This window comes from Dermochelys coriacea, chromosome 1 (genome assembly GCF_009764565.3).
Source record: "Dermochelys coriacea isolate rDerCor1 chromosome 1, rDerCor1.pri.v4, whole genome shotgun sequence".
NCBI classification, from domain to species: Eukaryota; Metazoa; Chordata; order Testudines; family Dermochelyidae; genus Dermochelys; species Dermochelys coriacea.
This window is the reverse complement of record NC_050068.2, coordinates 98,580,559-98,599,641: the sequence shown is the minus strand read 5'-3', so window position 1 is coordinate 98,599,641 and position 19,083 is coordinate 98,580,559. Positions and strand designations below refer to the sequence as shown.

Genomic DNA, 19,083 nt, shown 5'->3' with positions numbered 1-19,083 from the left:
CATGTTTTTAAGGAGCTATGATAATTCATTTGTTTCTACCAGCACATTGCAGTGAGCACTCTAGTTAAAATTACAAAACAGTTTTACAAACCCAGTGAGTTTTTAATTTCAGTTTTCCATAGCTTTCTAAGCTTCTTGTCAGCCTGAAAGTCATTTTTTTAAACTTAAAGAAAAAACCATGGACAAATTGCTTAGTTTAAATTTGAAAAATATAAAAACACGTTTTCCACATTTCAAGCAATTTTTGGACAAATAACTGATTTTTGGGATTGTTTCCAAAAAACTGGGGGAAAAAAGTGGTTTGACTCAAATTGAAACTGATGAATCATTTGGCAAATCAAAAAAGAAAGAAAAAAAAAAGTCATTTTAGGTCAAACTAAATGTTTAGTTTGCAGGCCATTTTTAAAATAAAATCGAAGGAAATGAAGGGTAAGATTCACAAAATGGCCAAAGAGGAGAAGGTGGAGATGCCATCCTCTAATAACTTGTAATCCAGCTGTTAGGGCATTCACCTGCATTCAATTTCCCCCTCTGTGTAATGCGGAGAAGAGATTTGAACTTGGATCGCCCACTTTCCAGGAGAATACCCCAATAACTGGGCCATAGGATATTCTTGGGCAGGTCTCTCAATCTCTCCTGTTGCAGCTGTTCTACTATGTATAATTAACTACTCACTGTATGAGGGACCTGAATTTGGGTCTTCCACTTCCCAGGGGAGTGTCCTAGCCACCAGGTTAAAGAGTCTCTCTCACACTCTCTCTGTGACCCAATGACTATTCAAGTATTTTATACAATATGGAACAGCTTCAGCAGGAAAGACTGAGGAATCATGCCCCAGAGTATCTGAGAGCCCAGCAGTCAGGGCACGCATGCAGTGTGGGAGATCCATGTTCAAATTCCTTCACCACACCAAGCAGAAGGAGGAATTGCCCTAACCACTAGAATATAGGTTATACAGTAGACTGGTGAACTAAACCCAGATTTCTCACATCACAGTGTGCCCTAAATACTGAGCTAAAGATAATAAAGGAAGGCACCACCACTCATTTTGTGAATTGCATCTAAGTGAGGGGAGGGAAAAAATTGTCCAAAACTATTCAAATTTGTGAGTAATTCGCGGCAGACTAAAACTGCATTTCTGGCAAATTACATATGTGTCTGAAAAATTTCACTGAGTTCTAAGAGTGAGCACTCCATAACTTATAGTACCTTGAAGAAGTGTGCAACTTGACAGCAGCTTTCTTTTCTCTGAAACAGAATCACCAAATTAACTGCATATATTTTGATAATGCAGTGTGTGATTTTAACTATGCCATGTTAATGCTGCATCTCCATATTTTGTTTATTTCAAATAGTATGTTTTGCTTGCAAGGTTCTAGGGAGGATGCCACTTAGTATGAACTAGCTCAGACAAAGCTGGTAATAAAATCAGGTGCTATTTTATGCTTTGTGGTTATAGCCTTGCACATTCTCAGGAGAGTACAGTTAAAAAACTCACTATTTAATAAACTGATGATCAGAGGACATTACAAAGCAAACAAGGATTAACTAAAATAGACAGGGAGGTAGGCTGAAAGTGATTACAGTGGACTTGTGATATGTCACAGCTGTGCACAAGACAAACCATGGACCAGTTTTGGGTCGTAACAGCTATAAAACTAGAGATGTTTACATTCTTACTGAAGTGTCTCTTCTCTCCCCTCTTCACACATGCAAAAATGTGCATTACACATCTGGGCCAAAGAGCACACTATGGGATACTTCTTTAGGAAAGCACGGTCATTTTGTATGATTTTATTTCATTTTTTAAATCTTGCTTATATATGTGAGCATTCTGATAGCATGGGGATGCCAGTTCCCACTAGGACAGTAGTACCACACAAAATCAACACTGAATTACCAGATAACTGGCCTCGGCTTATTATGCCACCAAGTAGCTGTCATCGGATTTTAATATGTAGACATTTCAGAGCAGTTTTACTTCAGATCATGCAGAAGAATTTTCTCATGAGAAAAGTCACCGATAATATTGTATTTGTCAGAAGAAAGCAAAGTAATAGCTCCAGGTGAGGGTGTAGAAAATGAGACATTAATCAGCACTGACACAGAAGCTGGTAAAAGGATCATGCTGGTTTGGTTTGGATTATTGCAGACTACTTAGAATTACACAAATTATATACACAGCACAGAGGAAAACGACAAAACAGATTAATCCCTAGTACAAACTCTGCAGTATAATTCATAAATCTAGGACTACAATATTGTTTACTTAGCCTGGATTTTAATGGGTCCAGCAAGAAGGTAACCTTTTGGAGCAGTCTACCAGGGGAGAAAGGGAAGAAGACAGACAGAAAAACAGCTAGAGAGGATGGCAAATTAGCTTTTCTAACCTAATTGAATATACTGTACATCACATGGTAGCTAATCTTAATTAGAGTTGTGTCATTATGGCCCCTAGATTTTAGAACTGTTCAAACATGGCAGATAGAATACATAAAATGATGTATTCTAGCTCTACATCAATTTCCTTTTAAAACCAATACTAGGTCCTCTCCTTTTCTAGCAATGATGAAACCCATTAAAAGATACAGGCATAGTCTGCCATTCCAAGTCTTTTCACAGCCATGCAAACTTCACATTAGTGCTTTTTTCCCCCCAGCATGATGTGTTCTCAGCAATAACACTCTCCCAAACATACGCTTTAACATTCACATACAAGATTCTTAGCCTGCACATTTAAAATTAACCACCAAAAAAAAAAAAGTAATCAGGATTCAGAACCATGTCTCTAGGTGCAGAAAGAGAAACTAAAATCTATTTACAGTACACGTACTAAGCTACTGAATATTCAGTTTGCTACATTCAGAGCTGGGAAATTCTCTGCTCGTCACACAATATTAGAAGTTTTCATTTAGTCCTGTCCTTTAATATTTTTTAGCCAGCCTTTCAAATAAACACTTTGGGTTTTTTTCAATTTCAAGGCTAGGAAAAGGAATTAATATTTTTTCTGCTCAATGGTTCACTTACCAAAATAAAAGAAGCCAGGAATAAATGCAGAGGAACACCAAGGTGGGGATGGATTTTATAAAAAGATTACACAGATAGGAGGAAACCTTTTGGAAACCAGGATTTTCATCCCATGGGAAATGTCAACATTTCAAAATTAGTTTCTGTTCTGGATCAGAACAGAGAGCTGAAATATCAACATTTTGTAGAACAAAAATATTCTGAAAAATTTAAAAATCAGAAATGTTGAAACAAAAAAAATTAATGTTTTGACTGAAATGAAAGAAAACGCGTCATTATGGCCTTTGCCATAGAATTATTTTTTTTCATCAGAATTCATATGTTCTAGGGCTCTCAAGCAATTAAAAAAAACTTAATTGTGATTAATCACGCTGTTAAATTATAATAAAATACCATTTATTAAAATATTTGTTGATGTTTTCTACATTTTCAAATATATTGATTTCAATTACAACACAGAATACAAAGTGTGTACTGCTCACTTTACATTTACGCTGTAAAAAAAATCAAAAAATAGTATTCTGCAATTCACCTAATTCAAGTACTGTAGTACAATCTCTTTATCGTGAAAGTTGAACGTACAAATGTAGAATTATGTACAAAAAACCGGCACTGAAAAACAAAACAATGTAAAATTTTAGAGCCTGCAAGTCCACTCAGTTCTACTTCTTGTCCAGTCAATCGCTCAGACAAACATTTACATTTGCCAGAGATAATGCTGTCCGCTTCTTGTTTACAATGTCACCTGACAGTGAGAACAGGCATTCTCATGGCACTGTTGTAGCCAGTGTCGCAAGATATTTACGTGCCAGATGCACTACATATTCATATGTCCCTTCATGCTTCAACCACCACTCCAGAGGACATGTGTCCATGCTGATGACGGGTGCTGCTCGATAACAATTCAAAGCAGTGCGGACCAACGCATGTTCATTTTCATTATCCGAGTCAGATGCCACCAGCAGAATTTGTGTAATTCTGTAGTTTCCTCATAGGAGTGTTGCGCTTTTAAGACTTCTGAAAGCATGCTCCACACCCTCCAGATTTTGGAAGGCACTTCAGATTCTTAAAACTTGGGTCAAATACTGTAGCTATCTTTAGAAATCTTACATTGGTACCTTCTTTGCATTTTGTGAAATCTGCAGTGAGTGTTCTTAAAATGAACATAATGTGCTGGGTCATCACGTGAGACTGCTATAATAAAATAAAATAAATGAATATATGAAATGAATATATATATATAAAATATAAAATAAATGAAAATAAATGGCAGAATCGGGTATAACAGAGCAGGAGACATACAATTCTCCCCCAAGGAGTCCAGTCACAAGTTTAATTAACGCATTTTTTTTTTTTTTTTTAACAAGCATCACCAGCATGGAAGCATGTCCTCGGGAATGGTGGCTGACGCATGAAGGGGCATACGAATGTTAGCATATATGGCACATAAATACCTTGCAATGCCAGCTACAAAAGTGCCATGCAAATGCCTGTTCTCACTTTCTGGTGACATTGTAAATAAGAAGAGGGCAGCATTCTCTCCTGTAAATGTAAGCAAACTTGTTTGTCTTAGCGATCGGCTGAACAAGTAGGACTGAGTCAACTTGTAGGCACTGAAGTTTTACATTGTTTTGGTTTTCAATGCAGTTATGTAACAAAAAAAAATTCTATATTTGTAAGTTGCACTTCCTTGACAAAGAGATTGCACTACAGTACTTGTATGAGGTAAATTGAAAAATACTATTTTTTTCCATCATTTTTACAGTGCAAATATTTGTAATAAAAAATACACTTTGATTTCAATTACAACACAGAAGACAATATATATGAAAATGTAGAAAAACATCCAAAATATTGAATACATCTCAATTGGTATTCTATTGTTTAACAGTGAGATTAAAAACTGCGATTAATCATGATTAATTTTTTAAATCATGATTAATTTTTTTTTTGAGTTAATTGCGTGAGTTAACTGTGATTAATCGACAGCCCTAATATGTTCCCATGACAAATTTTGGTTTCGATTAAACCGTATTTTTCAGCCTGAAAACTTTCTCAACAAAAAATATTGACCGGCTCCCCCATTCTGAACCTCATGTCTGTTCAGAAAGGACAGGCAGGGCAGAAAAGGTGGGGAAGTTGCACTGTATGTAGGAGAGCAGTATGACTGCTCAGAGCTCCGGTATGAAACTGCAGAAAAACCTGAGAGTCTCTGGATTAAGTTTAGAAGCGTGAGCAACAAGGGTGATGTCGTGGTGGGAGTCTGCTATAAACCACCAGACCAGGGGGATGAGGTGGATGAGGCTTTTTTCCGGCAACTAACAGAAGTTACTAGATTGCAGGCCCTGGTTCTGATGGGGGACTTCAATCACCCCGATATCTGCTGGGAGAGCAATACAGAAGTGCACACACAATCCAAGAAGTTTTTGGAAAGCGTAAGGGACAATTTCCTGGTGCAAGTCCTGGAGGAACCAACTAGGGGCCTCCTGCTCGACCTCCTGCTCACAAACAGGGAAGAATTAGTAGGGGAAGCAAAAATGGATGGGAACTGGGAGGCAGTGACCATGAGTTGGTCGAGTTCAGGATCCTGATACAAGGAAGAAAGGAGAGCAGCAGAATAAGGACCCTGGACTTCAGAAAAGCAGACTTTGACTCCCGCAGGGAACTGATGGGCAGGATCCCCTGGGAGAATAACTTGAAGGGGAAAGGAGTCCAGGAGAGCTGGCTGTATTTTAAAGAATCCTTATTAAGGTCGCAGGTACAAACCATCCCGATGTGTAGAAAGAATAATAAATATGGCAGGTGACCAGCTTGGCTTAACTGTGAAATCCTTGCTGATCTTAAACACAAGATAGAAGCTTACAAGAAGTGGAAGATTGGGCAAATGACCAGGGAGTATAAAAATATTACTCAGACATGCAGGAGCAAAATCTGGAAGGCCAAATCACACTTGGAGTTGCAGTTAGCAAGGGATGTTAAGAGTAACAAGAAGGGTTTCTTCAGGGGTATGTTAGCAACAAGAAGGTGGTCAGGGAAAGTGTGGGCCCCTTACTGAATGAGGGAGGTAACCTAGTGACAGAGGATGTGGAAGAAGCTAATGCCCTCAATGCTTTTTTTGTCTCTGTCTTCGCAAACAATGTCAGCTCCCAGACTACTGCACTGGGCAGCACAGTATGGGGAGGAGGTAACCTGCCTTCTGTGGAGAAAGAAGTGGTTCAGGACTATATAGAAAAGCTGGACGAGCACAAGTCCATGGGGCCAGATACGCTGCATCCGAGGGTGCTAAAGGAGTTGGCTGATGTGATTGCAGAGCCATTGGCCATTATCTTTGAAAACTCATGGCGATCGGGGGAAGAATCCCATGCACTACTACAGATTAGGGACCGAGCAGCTAGGCAGCAGTTCTGCAGAAAAGGCTCTAGGGATTACAGTGGACGAAAAGCTGGATATGAGTCAACAGTGTGCCCTTGTTGCCAGGAAGGCTAAAGGCATTTTGGGCTGTATAAGTAGGAGCACTGCCAGCAGATCAAGGGACGTGATCAGGCGATTGGGGGAGGTCCCAGAAGACTGGAAAAAGGCTAATGTAGTGCCCATCTTTAAAAAAGGGAAGGAGGAGGATTCGGGGAACTACAGGCCAGTCAGCCTCTCCTCAGTCCCTGGAAAAATCATGGAGCAGGTCCTCAAGGAATCAATTCTGAAGCACTTGGAGGAGAGGAAGGTGATCAGGAACAGTCAGCCTGGATTCACCCAGCGCAAGTCATGCCTGACTAACCTAATTGCCTTCTATGACGAGATAACTGGCTTTGTGGATGAGGGGAAAGCAGTGGACATGTTATTCCTGTGCTTTACTAAAGCTTTTGATATGGTCTCCCACAGTATCCTTGCCAGCAAATTAAAGTAGTATGGGCAGGATGAATGGACTATAAAGGTGGATAGAAAGCTGGCTAGATCATCAGGCTCAACAGGTAGTGAACGACTCCATGTCTAGTTGGCAGCCAATATTAAGCAGAGTGCCCCAAGGGACAGTCCTGTGGCCGATTTTGTTCAATATTTTCATTAATGATCTCGAGGATGGCGTGGATTGCACCCTCAGCAAGTTTGCAGATGACACTAAACTGGGAGGAGGAGTGGTAGATATGCTGGAGGGTAGGGATAAGATAGGACCTAGACAAATTAGAGGATTGGGCCAAAAGAAATCTGATGAGGTTCAAGAAGGACAAGTGCAGAGTCCTGCACTTAGGACAGAAGAATCCCATGCACTACTACAGATTAGGGACCGAGCGGCTAGACAGCAGTTCTGCAGAAAAAGACCTAGGGGTTACAGTGGACGAGAAGCTGGATATGAGTCAACAGTGTGCCCTTGTTGCCAGGAAGGCTAAAGGCATTTTGGGCTGTATAAGGAGGAGCGCTGCCAGCAGATCAAGGGATGTGATCATTCCCCTCTATTTGGCATTGTTGGGGGCTCATATGGAGTACTGTGTCCAGTTTTGGGCCCCACACTACAAGAAGGATGTGAAAATATTGGAAAACGTTCAGTGGAGGGCAACACAAATGATTAGGGGGCTGCAGCACATGATTTATGAGGAGAGACTGAGGGAACTAGGATTATTTAGTCTGCAGAAGAGGAGAATGAGGGGGGATTTCAACTCCCTGAAAGGGAGTTCCAAAGAGGATGGATCTAGCCTGTTCTCAGTGGTACCAGATGACAGAAAGAGGAGTAACGGTCTCAAGTTGGGGAAGGTTTAGGTTGGATATTAGGAAAAACTTTTTCATTAGGAGGGTGGTGAAGCATTGGAATGGGTTATCTAGGGAGGTGGTGGATTCTCCTTCCTTTTGAAGTTTTTAAGGTCAGGCTTGACAAAGCCCTGTCTGGGATGATTTAGTTGGGGATTGGTCCTGCTTTGAGCCGGGGGTTGGATTAGATGACCTCCTGAGGTCCCTTCCAACCTTGATATTCCATAATACTATGATTCTACATACACATACGTAGGAATATTCCTCTTTTTCTGATAGAAGGATAACTGAGCTAGCGTGTATTTCTTCACAAACTGAATAAAGTTTAAACCACCACTTTAATGAGAATAAAAAATTAAGCACATATCTTAGTACACAATTTAGCCATAGTAGATATATGTTTTCTCCCTTGTTTCTTCTTATACCTCACCCTACTCGCTCCGCTCCCTCACAGTTTTCCCACACACCGACACCACCAACAGTCATAAAACATTTTTTGTGAATCTTATGAGTTCAAAAGGACTATGTGATCATGTGGTCCAGCTGCTGCTCTTGGCAGCCTCAGCTTCTCCCAGATAGTCGGGCTATGGTTTCAAGGAGAGGAGTTCTCAAGGGGGCCAGGTTCCTTCACTGTTCAGGTCCACTAGGGACTGAAAGTACTGGAGTTTGGCTAGTTCCCCTATCCCACTGCTCCTCCTGGAAAGCTCCTGCTGCATTGCATAAGAAATGGTGGGCTCCTGCATCACATCTCCCTGGTGCTTCTTTGCACAGCGTGCTCCAATGAATTACATCCCGAGGAGAGGAGAGGTAATGGAAGGGATACTCAGATAGACCCCTCTGCCCTCATCTTCCGGTGCTTCCCATTTTCCTCCCCACTGCTATCCATTAAGGAATTAAAAAGCAGAATTACAGAATCACTAACCTTGTCAGTTCTTCTTGCAGCTGAGCATGATCTGGTGGAAAGAATTTCACCACAAATTTTATGACAACATGCTTAGGTCCTAGCAAAAAGATCAAAGAAAATTCATGAAACATTTTTAACAGTCTGCACAGTCTCATACAGAAATAGACTATTAAGTCTAAAATAATATGCTTTAGTCTGCGTCTCCTGCTAGTATTTTTGATGTTCCTCAGATTAGTTAATAACCTATGTTTAATAGATCATAAAAGGAAGCCTAAACACCTTCTCACTAATGTCTTTTTCTCTACTCCCTTCTCTTTCTTTCCCCCTATCTTTTCCCCCATCCTGAATATTGCTGACAATTTTGCACCCTTAAGTAAACCACCGTTTCTGTTAATTCCTTTCTTTCTTTCTTTCTCTTTCTTTCTTTCTTTCTATCATATATTCCTGTTTCCACATCCTCGAGTCCTACCTTGATGCCACTAGAAATAAAGTTGTTACCTCTAGTTCTTGAAACAACTTTCTAAAATCTGTCACTGTCTGGCTCCTTCAATGGGCTTTGTAATAAACAGTCCTTGTGTGTTTCTACATAAAGTTTAGTTTAAAACCAGAAATGACAAAAGTAAAACACTTTAAATACAGAAACATGATGATGATCATTGGGTTCGGTAGAAATTGACTCAGTAAGCTCAATATCAAAGGGATATTATCAACAACTTAAGCAGGTTATATACAAATGTAAATTGGTAATATTTAAATTGCATTCTTTCCTCGCTATTGTAATAAACTCTAACACTGGTCAAAGGTGTATTGTGTGCATGTATAAATATTAGCTATTAAACAAAGTATTGGTTGGCAACCAAAGATTAATTTTAAATTACCAGACTGCTTGATTTTAAAATATCACTATGACTACAACTTAATAGCACACATTATGTATTATTGGAGTATATCTGATGGCAACCCCCCCCCAAAAAATATAAAGTGAATGTTCTAACTGAGAGAGCCCCTTTCATCTAATTCAGGGGTTCACAAACTTCATTGTAGTGAGACCCTTTTCTGACAATAAAAATTATTACACAACCCCAGGAGGGGCACCGAAGTCTGAGCCTGCCCGAGCCCCCCAGGTGGGGGGAGGGCAAAGCTCCAGTCTCACTGACCTGGGAGGAGGGCCTGTAACTTGAGCCCTGTCACCCATGGATGAAGCTGAAGCCCTCGGGCGGTGGGGCTCGGACTTCGGCTTCAGTCCCAGGCCCTGAGTCTAAACCAACCCATGTGATCCCATTAAAACAGGGTCCTGACCCACTTTGGGGTCCCGACTGATAGTTTGAGAACCGCTGATCTAATTCAACTATTTTTGGACTGATACAGTAAATGACGTAAAGAAAGCACTTACTTCTAATCTGTTTCATAATAGGTTTCAAAAGGTCCAGCCACACCTAAAAAACAAAAGAAAGCATTACAAAATCTGAATAAACTACTGCTAGCACAGTAGTAGTCTCCTTTATACTAAGTTATTCATATATGCATTATTTTTCCAGACTGCTTATGGTCATACACTCCCGAAGTTATCCACAAAGGGTTTTCTTCCTCCATATAATTAATTCTTTATCAAAAGGAATTAGATACCTAATCTGCTGTCACAGTGCCTCGCCCTTAGAAACAATATACATTCAGAAATAGAGGAAAACAGTATCTTCCATAGAGTAAGGGGTATATTTCTCCCTCATTTATCCCAGATTTTAACAAAATTCAAGTGAAACTGTGTCACAGTCTCAAGGGCGTCAATAAAGGGAAGTTCCTTACCTTACTGTAAGTGGAGTTCTTTGAGATGTGTGGTCCTGATATGTATTCCCCTGGGGGTGCACATGTGTTTCATGCACCTGACACTGAAGAATTCTTGCAAGCAGAGTCTGTTGGCCCATGTCTGTGCCCCAGCTCTCCTCATGTGCATAAGGGGTGGGGGCGGACTGACCGCCTCGCCAGTTCCTTCTTTACTGAAAAGCAGATCACGAGCTGAACCAGAGGGGAAGAGGGTGGGTAGTGGAATACAGACAGAGACCACACACCTCAAAGAACTCCAGTTACAATATGGTAAGTAACTTCTCTTTCTTCTTCGAGTCCTGGTTCCTGAGAGTATTCTGCTGGTGGTGACTGACAACCAGTACTCAGAGAGGAGGAGGGTGTGAGGACGCAAAAGGTGTTCTGGACCAAGTAATGTCTCATGAATATGTGGATGGAACTCCACGTAGATGCCTCGCAAATATAAATCAGAGGCATCTCTTGAAGTGATGCTACTGAGGCTGCCTGTGCCCTTGTAGACTGAGCCTTTACCCCACGTGAGAGAGGAAGCTATGCTAACTGATAGAGTAGGATACAGACAGAGATTCACATGGATATTCTCTGAGAGGATACAGCTTAACCTCATATGTGTTCTGCTATGACAACAAACAGTCTACGTGATTTTTCTGATTGGTTTCCTTCTCCGAAGTAAAATGCTAATGCTCATCTCACATCGACGGAATGAAGTCTCCCCTCCTCTCTAGAGGGATGGGACTTCAGGAAAATTACAGGTAAGTGAATTGACTGGTTTGCGTGAAATTCTGAAACAGTTTTAGAAATGAATTTTGGGGTGCAGTCACAGCAAGTCTTTATCCTGATGAAATGTGTAGTGTAATGTACGGTGGGTCAACCATTAACACTCTAAGTTCACCTACCCTATTGGCAATGAGGAAGGCAACTTTAATTAACAGGTGAGATATGGAACACATAGCTAAGGTTCAAAGTGTGGCTCAGAGAGTATGGAGACCACTAAATTAAGATCCCAGTCAGGGGCTGGTTTCTTGACTGACAGAAAGGTTCTGATCAGGCCCTTCAAAAACCTGGCTGTTACCAGGTAGGTAAAGATCAAGTAACTCTCCATTGGCAGACAATGACACATACTAACTGCTGCCAGATGAAAGTGCACTGAGCTAAGGAAGAGGCACATCACCTTGAGGGCAAGAAGATATTCCAAAATAGCTGAAATATCTGCTGTCTCTGAGGATATATGGCTTTGCTGGGTTGAGACAAAAAACTGCCTCCATTTGGACAGGCAGTATTTTCTTGTGGAGTCCTTCCAGTTACTGTTAATGATGACCTGTATCGCTTCAGAGCAGGAGTGTTCTAGGCTCGCTGACAATCCAAATACCAAGCCACAAGCTGAAGAGCATGGGGTCTGGGATGCCTGACCCTGTCACTTTTGTGGGTCAGGAGATCTGCACAGGTCCAAATGCTGATAGGTGGACAGGATGACATTTGGAGGAGGCTTGGACATCAAAATTATCTGGCTTTGGGCCAGCTGGGAGCAATGAGGATGGCTTGTGCCCTGTCTAGCTGAATTTCTGTAGAACTCGAGTTAGTAGCAGGATGGGAAGGAAGGCATACCCAAAGGGATTGGTCCAAGGTAGGAGTGGTGCATTGGCCCTAGAGTACTGACCTTGGGCTTTCGCTGGAGCAGTTTATTTTCCACTTCCCAAGTGTGGGCTCCCCACTCAGTGAAGGTGTTTACTACAGAATCAGGTAACTCCCACTCAACAGCCTCAGTAGGCATTTTGCCTCGAGTGAGGCCAGTGAATTCTGGATGCCTGGGAGGTATACCGCCAATAGGGTAATGTCGCACAAACATCAAGTGGCTCTCTACCATGCCAGAGGGGCCCTCACCTCAGAGGGAATTGTTACTATGGTATTCATGCTATGCTTGCTCGGTAGATGCACTGCTTATAGCCAAGCTTACAGGCAACGAAGGTGGAGTCTGGCAAATGGCGTTTCATAAATACATGATGCAATACAGTCCAGGAGAGCAAGGCACACTCGAACTGATGTTCAAGGGTTGTGTGTAACCAGGTCTCTGAGAGCACTTATGACATGAAATCTGTGCCTGGGAAGACAGACTCTCGCCTTGATTGAATCTAATATCGCGTCTATAAATTATATGGTCTGCATTGGAGACAAGGTAGATTTTTACATGTTTATACTGATTTCCAGGGATGCTAAAAGGAGCAGCAAAAAGCTTAATGTTGAGACTTCCAGGCAAGACCTGTCAGTCAGAAGCCAGTTGTCCAACTATGGAAAGACAGTGGTGTCACCTTGACTGAGCTAAGCTGCTACCTTTCAGAACACTTCTGTGAATGCTCACGGTGGCACATTTTGTACTGATAGTGGCGGTACAAACCTGAGGGATCGTCTGCGAGAGGAATGAATGTCCACATAAAAGTATCTCTTTCATATTAAGAGCTGTGAACAGTGTGCCTTTTTCTAGGGATGGTATTATTGATGCCAAAGTAACCATGCAAAATTTCAGTTTGCAAACAAGAACGTTGTGTTGATACAGGGCAAGAATGGGTCTCCAGACTCCTTTCTTCTTGGGAACTAAGAAATACTTTGAGTAGAACCCTTTTTCATGATGTTGAGGGGATTCCTGCTGTATTACTCTTCATTAGAGAAGAGACTGTATCTTCCCGGTGAGGATCAGTCCCGATAACGAGGGAGACTGTGGGTCTGGCAGGATGAAGATATTGTCAGGAGTGGTATAAGTGACCATTACCTTTGGAGGTTGTGATCTGTCACTCCATGCCACTGGAGTGGTAGTAGGTGGTGATTCCTTATGGAACTGTGATAATACTACCAGTGATTTTCTCTGAAGATCTCTGACAGTACAGGTGGTTCCTGATCTTTCAGGTCTCGGTGCTTTGGTTTAGATAGTACCACAGTCGATGTCGAGGTCAATTCAAAAGCTGGTACCGAAGAAGTCTTGCACCTACGTGTCTTCTGATTATGCCCATGTGACTTAGAATGATCTAAGTCTTTGTGGCCTATGCCTGAAGGCTCACCTGACCTGAATGAGGATGAGGAGGGATGTCTCTTCTTAGAGGGACTAAGAGGGGATCTGCTTTTCTGTTTGCAAAAATGCTCCTTATTCTCACGAGGGAGCCCAACCAGATGGTCCTTCCCTCTGCCCTCTTGGCTCTAGAGTTAGGCACAGAGCTAGTGGGCATGTACCTTGCCGACTCTGGACAATGTACAGGTGGGGTCTCCCTGGCCTGCTCAGACTGGGGTCTCATGTCAGCAGACTGGGTTATAGGTGGTCGTTCCTAGTGATCGGAGTGGAAGTCAGACCTAATGGTTGAAGTCAAAGCCAGAGCCAAGGGTCACAACAGTGTCAGAATCAGGGCTGATGGTCAGAACCAAGACAGAGTCTGAATGACAGAACCCAGGGTCAAGACAGAGCTGAAGTTAGGAGTCAGAGCCGAGCATTGGAATCGGATTACCAGGAGTCAAGGAAGGTAGAAGCAGGGCTGGTTCTGAGGCAGCAGCAAGGCTGGATCAGGACGGGAGCAAGGCTGGGTGCAGAGCAGGATCTGGGTTGAAGCTGTGGAGGAGCAAAGCAGGAGCAGGGCTTGGAGACAGACGAGCACAGGGAAGCAAGGAGTCCGTGGTAGTGTGCATTGAGCAGCCAGTGAGCTACTGCTGCTGCTGGGCATAAGATGACTGACTTACTGCTGACTTCCTCAGCCAATCTGACAGCATGGTCCATCGGACAGCCTAGCTGGCTCATTATGGTGTCAGGAGTACTGAGCAGGCACAGCTGCAGGGCCTTACTCTTGACATCTCATTACCTGCTCCAGGGGGTGTTTTCGAAGTCGGAGCTCTCGTGCCTGCTGCATTCGGTGGGGAAGGAGCATCTGATATTGCACTTGATAGAGATATGCACTTGCCCAAGGAAGTAGAGATAGCACTGGTGGTCATCACTCAGTGAAAAGGAGTGGGGACAAGAAACAGTTTTTTGAAGCCCAGAATCATGGGCATAAGCCAAATCCTGCACTGGAAGACTGGGGTGAGGACTCAAACTAGCCAACCCTAACTATCAAAACCCTAACAACAAGGAAGAATAATGTAACTTTGAATATATGGATGAAGAGAAAGGAGAAGCTCCCAGACACTGGAAGATTCCAATGCAGGCCATGCAGCAGTAAGAAAGAACTAGAGAGGCAATCGATCTGCACCACCCTTTATATTCTCAGTGTGGAGCACAAGGAGAGCAGGGGCACAGGCCCATGGATGCTGCCTACAAGCAACTCTCCAGTCTCAGGTGCATGTTGCACACGCATACCCCATAGCGAAATAGGGGCCAGCACTCAAAGACAACTCAGTGTGCCATGGTAAGGAAAAACTGCTAAGAGAAATTTAAAAGTCTCCCTAGAGTGCCTCTGTAGGGAGCAGAGATACAAACAGGATGTACCCCTCAGGAGAACACAAGCCAGCAAGGAACAATGGCAATGCAAATCAAGACTATCACCTAGATTAGTCTAAAGAAACGTGGCAATGGGTGCTTCTGACATTAGTTGGAAAGCATAAGGCTGGGAAACTCAGAGGAGTGATTAGGAGACAATAATCCTGGTACTGGGGACAGTGAATGGGGAATTTCTTCCTCATGGAGACACCTGTGAAAATGTTGAGAGGACTTCTCCATGATAGGGCAACAAACTCTAACACCAACCACTTGGATAAGGATGGATGAGGGGTTCTATCTGCACAGCAGCGTAAGGCAGACACAGTACTCAAAGTCTGAGGGAAAGGATTTTACTTTATAGCCATGTAACATTTTCTCTCTTCTCTGCAAGAGCAGCCCACATCATTGAGCTTTTCAAAGTACTCAGATGGTATGTTATGCCACGTCATTTTATTTATTTTGATCTTATTATTCTCTATCTTAATAAATCATGTCTTTACTATTGTCAGTGTTTCACACAGACCAGCCCTGTGTAAAGTCTTTCAACTTCTAAGGGGAGGTGGTCAACAAAAATAGGGTGTTTAGACCTGAAAACTGCACTCATACTTAGTCAAAAGGACATGGACAGAGGTGTAGTGTGTTGCAGAAGGCTACAGTGGGCAGCAAAACCACGTAGAGGCCAAACAACCAATGTGAGATGGAGGGAGTTTGGGAGAAACATCTCAGCCTTCAGTTAATAAATACATGTCTAGAGTTATAGGAAGAATGGTGCTCAGACTTCAAAAGGGGTACGGAACAATCTAAAAGCCATAAAATTTGCCCCAAAGAGCAGATTAATCACACTCTCCTCTCAGGAAAAACAAAAATATATTTTTAATATGAACACACAAATTAAAGTGGACCTTGAGTAGTTTTTAATTAGGCAGAGCCTGGGACACCCTCAAAATATCCATATTATAGAATCATAGCCTCAGAAACCACAGACCAACAGACCCTCAAATGGTTCTGTTAAAATTGTTCCTATTACTATTTATTTTCATAGTTATTACAGAGCTGAGGTAGCTCCTTGGAGGCACTATTGTCCTAAGGCCCTATTATTCAAGGACTTATATATTCACAAAAGTTTCCCTGTGGGATGAAATTTCTCTTTCTGCTCCACTTCAAAAGGTGACTTCCCTCACTTTTTTTGTGGAAGGTGTGAAGAAAATCTATTTGGTCATTTGTTAGTTACTCAAGGATGGAAAAATGGTGTTTTTCACTTGTTTAAAAACTAGTTCCAGCATTCTTTGGCATTCTGATAACTCAGAGGGTTTTGTTTCAGAAGTTACAACTTGGCATGTACACAATCCCTCAGTGAAGAATGTGTGCTTGCCAAGTTTGGAGGGAAAAAAAGACTGACTGAGAAATAACCAAGTCACAAGAGTCTGGGCATTCCACATTTTACCCAGTAGCATATGATTCTGCACAATTTGTTTTGAGCTAGAGCTAGATTGCAGTCTAGCCCTGCATAAAGGAAGTTGCACAGCCATGTCATTGCAGTATTTCTGTATCCAGAGAGTCCCCATTCCTTCCCCAGTTTCTCTTTGTCATAGGAGAGCAGAGAGTTACTGCAGAACCTTCCAAGGTGCAGCTTACTGGCATGTTGGGGAATGGAGGCAAAACCAAGACTTCACCAATATTGCCAAAAGCATGCATTCAAAAATCAGGAGTCAGGCCCTTAAAATCATGGGTGTGGCTTTAAAAGCAGGAAATAAAAAAAAATTTGGGAGTTCTTTTTATTTGACTTCTGTTATACAGCATTTAGGGTTCATGTTTTTAAGCTTTTCGCTGCAACTTTGAGGGACAGAAACTTTTTCTTAAATGAAAGCGGAGATTCACAAGTAAATCTGATCCCAGCAGCTGTATATTTGAGAAAAACATCAAATATCAGACTTGTGATAAAATTGCAAGAGTTAGCAACAGCGCTTGTGTTTCAACAGAGAGGTGCAGCTCTGCAGAGTCTGTTCACACCCCAATGTGTGAAGCAGTGATCAATGCAACATCATCTTTATTTTTCTATGCCAGTGGTCTCCAAACTTTTTGAATCGCGCACCCCCAGGACCAGCTTTAGGTAAGCAAAAAAAAAGAAGAGCTGCCACCGGCATGCCGCCGAAGATGGAGTAGGGAGAGCCCAGCTGTGCCGCCAAAGAATCAAAGGTCCAGGGGCGCTGTTGCCGCCATTCCAGGGGCGCTTCTTTGGCGGCGCTCCTCCTGCTGTGCACCCCCAGGGATGGTCTTGTGCACCCCAATTTGGAGACCACTGGTCTATGCAACCAAGTTAGGACAAGTGACAGTCTTGCCTTCTACAAACATATCGTGCTATGGCTTGCCGGGCAAACAAACATACAAGTATCTTTGATCTGGAACTCTACACATTGCAGTAAGTAGACCTGTGTTTGAATATATGATCTCATCTGCATATGATAATGTCCAAACAAATGCTCAGGCATATATTTTCATTTTGTATTATACACTATTTGAAAAAGCAATGAACCATATTCAAATAAATATAAATGTAGTGCATACACTTTTTTAAAAGCAAAGCAATTAAATGCAAATTCTCTGTTATGCATGATGTAAAATTCTACATTGTGGATAATGCTTTTCCTCCACAGAATTCAAGAAATGAAAAGTTATGGTTCAAAAGCAACTTCAACTCATCCACATTGCACATAGATATTACGGCTTATAAGTGAACAGTCCACACAGTTATATAAATAACTGCATATACACAAAGAGGCCAAATTACATATGCTGTTAGGACTATAACTTTTATGTTTGCAACTTTACAAAACACAAAAGTGAAAAATCTGAATATTTCTTTCGCATAGCTGTAATGGCTATATTGTCCACTGTGACATTATTGCACAACTATGTTCATACATTGTTTTAAATTACTGTCAATAAGAGTTACCAAAATGTTAGCTGAGGATGCATGGAAGATTGTGAAATTACCTGTTAAAATTAATGTTTCAAGTAAATCCAAAGTAAGGGCTGGCGTTTATTACTTTTTAAAATTAACTTTATATTACTGTTCACTTTTCTATTTTGTTCTCAGTAAATGTTAGCCCAGAACTAAGTAATATTAATTTCTGTTCTTTTGCATAAAAAAATTGCACAAAACAATGGTCGCAGATTACTCTAGTGACAGATAAACCCTCTTTCCCGCCCTAAATTAAGAACTCTTGTTCCCTTCAGGCAGGAAGTTAAAATAACTGCCCCTAATGTATATCTTTTAGGCTGTCTAGTGTATTGGGGCAGAATTCACCATATGGGTAAAAGAAAGTATACATAAGAATGCAATGGCCACAGCATCCAACTAACCGGAACACAGTTCAGTAGGCCACAGTGACACATTAAGATTTAAAGCAAAATGGAATTTTAAAAATGAAAACTGATGTGTATCTATTAACACACTCTCGCAATCTCTTCCCCTCACTCTACGATATAATGATAAATGCCCGTTGCAGTCAAGTAATGTATTTTCAGAGACAAAGTGTCATACCCATCACACCTGTCCTGTATTACAGAACTCCCTGAATAGGATTTTTATCGCTGACTAAAAGGAAAAAAAACCCAGCAAAGTGTAACAAATAAAGAACAGTGACTTGTTTTTATTGCCCTTTGGATAGAAAAGATGCCTTTTATGGAACTGTGTCATAATATTGGTGACTTTTTCCCATCTACAGGCAGGACTTTACCATTGTCACAATCCAAACCAATCAAAAATTAAAATGGTGTTTAGTCTCTATACCAACAGCTACTATGGTTACAACACCACTCCTATCTTCAATATGTATAAATGAGAAACAGGGTTTGAGATGAGTTTTTAAACACAGTTCCATATCATCCCCATTGAGCAAAACCCACCGAAACCTTCAATAAAACCACATTTTAAAATGTTTTCTGAATGTAGGGTAGGTGGGGAAGGAGGGACTGTAATATACATAAAATGTGTAGATGAAAGTAAGTCAGAAATGAATCTCATTCACATACCATGATCTTTTTATGATCCGGAAACTCAAGGCCAAAATAATCACCTTCAACAAGGTTCAGATGGTTGCAAACTGCATCCAACAAAACTTTCCCTGGAGCTCTTTGCTGGAAATAG

The 19,083-nt window shown here is 41.6% G+C and overlaps 1 protein-coding gene across 7 annotated transcripts in view; it reads right to left on the bottom strand.

Annotated features, from left to right (window-relative positions):
- FARP1 (FERM, ARH/RhoGEF and pleckstrin domain protein 1) overlaps positions 1-19,083 on the bottom strand; it is a 360,795-nt gene that overhangs the window by 121,077 nt on the left and 220,635 nt on the right. For all 7 annotated transcript variants that reach the window (XM_038415957.2, XM_038415977.2, XM_043504705.1 and 4 more), the window contains exons 3-5: positions 18,969-19,073; positions 10,059-10,101; positions 8,684-8,762 (exon numbers count right to left, since the gene is read on the bottom strand). In XM_038415957.2, coding sequence (XP_038271885.1) covers positions 8,684-8,762; positions 10,059-10,101; positions 18,969-19,073 — 227 coding nt within the window. The remainder of the gene's footprint in view (positions 1-8,683; positions 8,763-10,058; positions 10,102-18,968; positions 19,074-19,083) is intronic.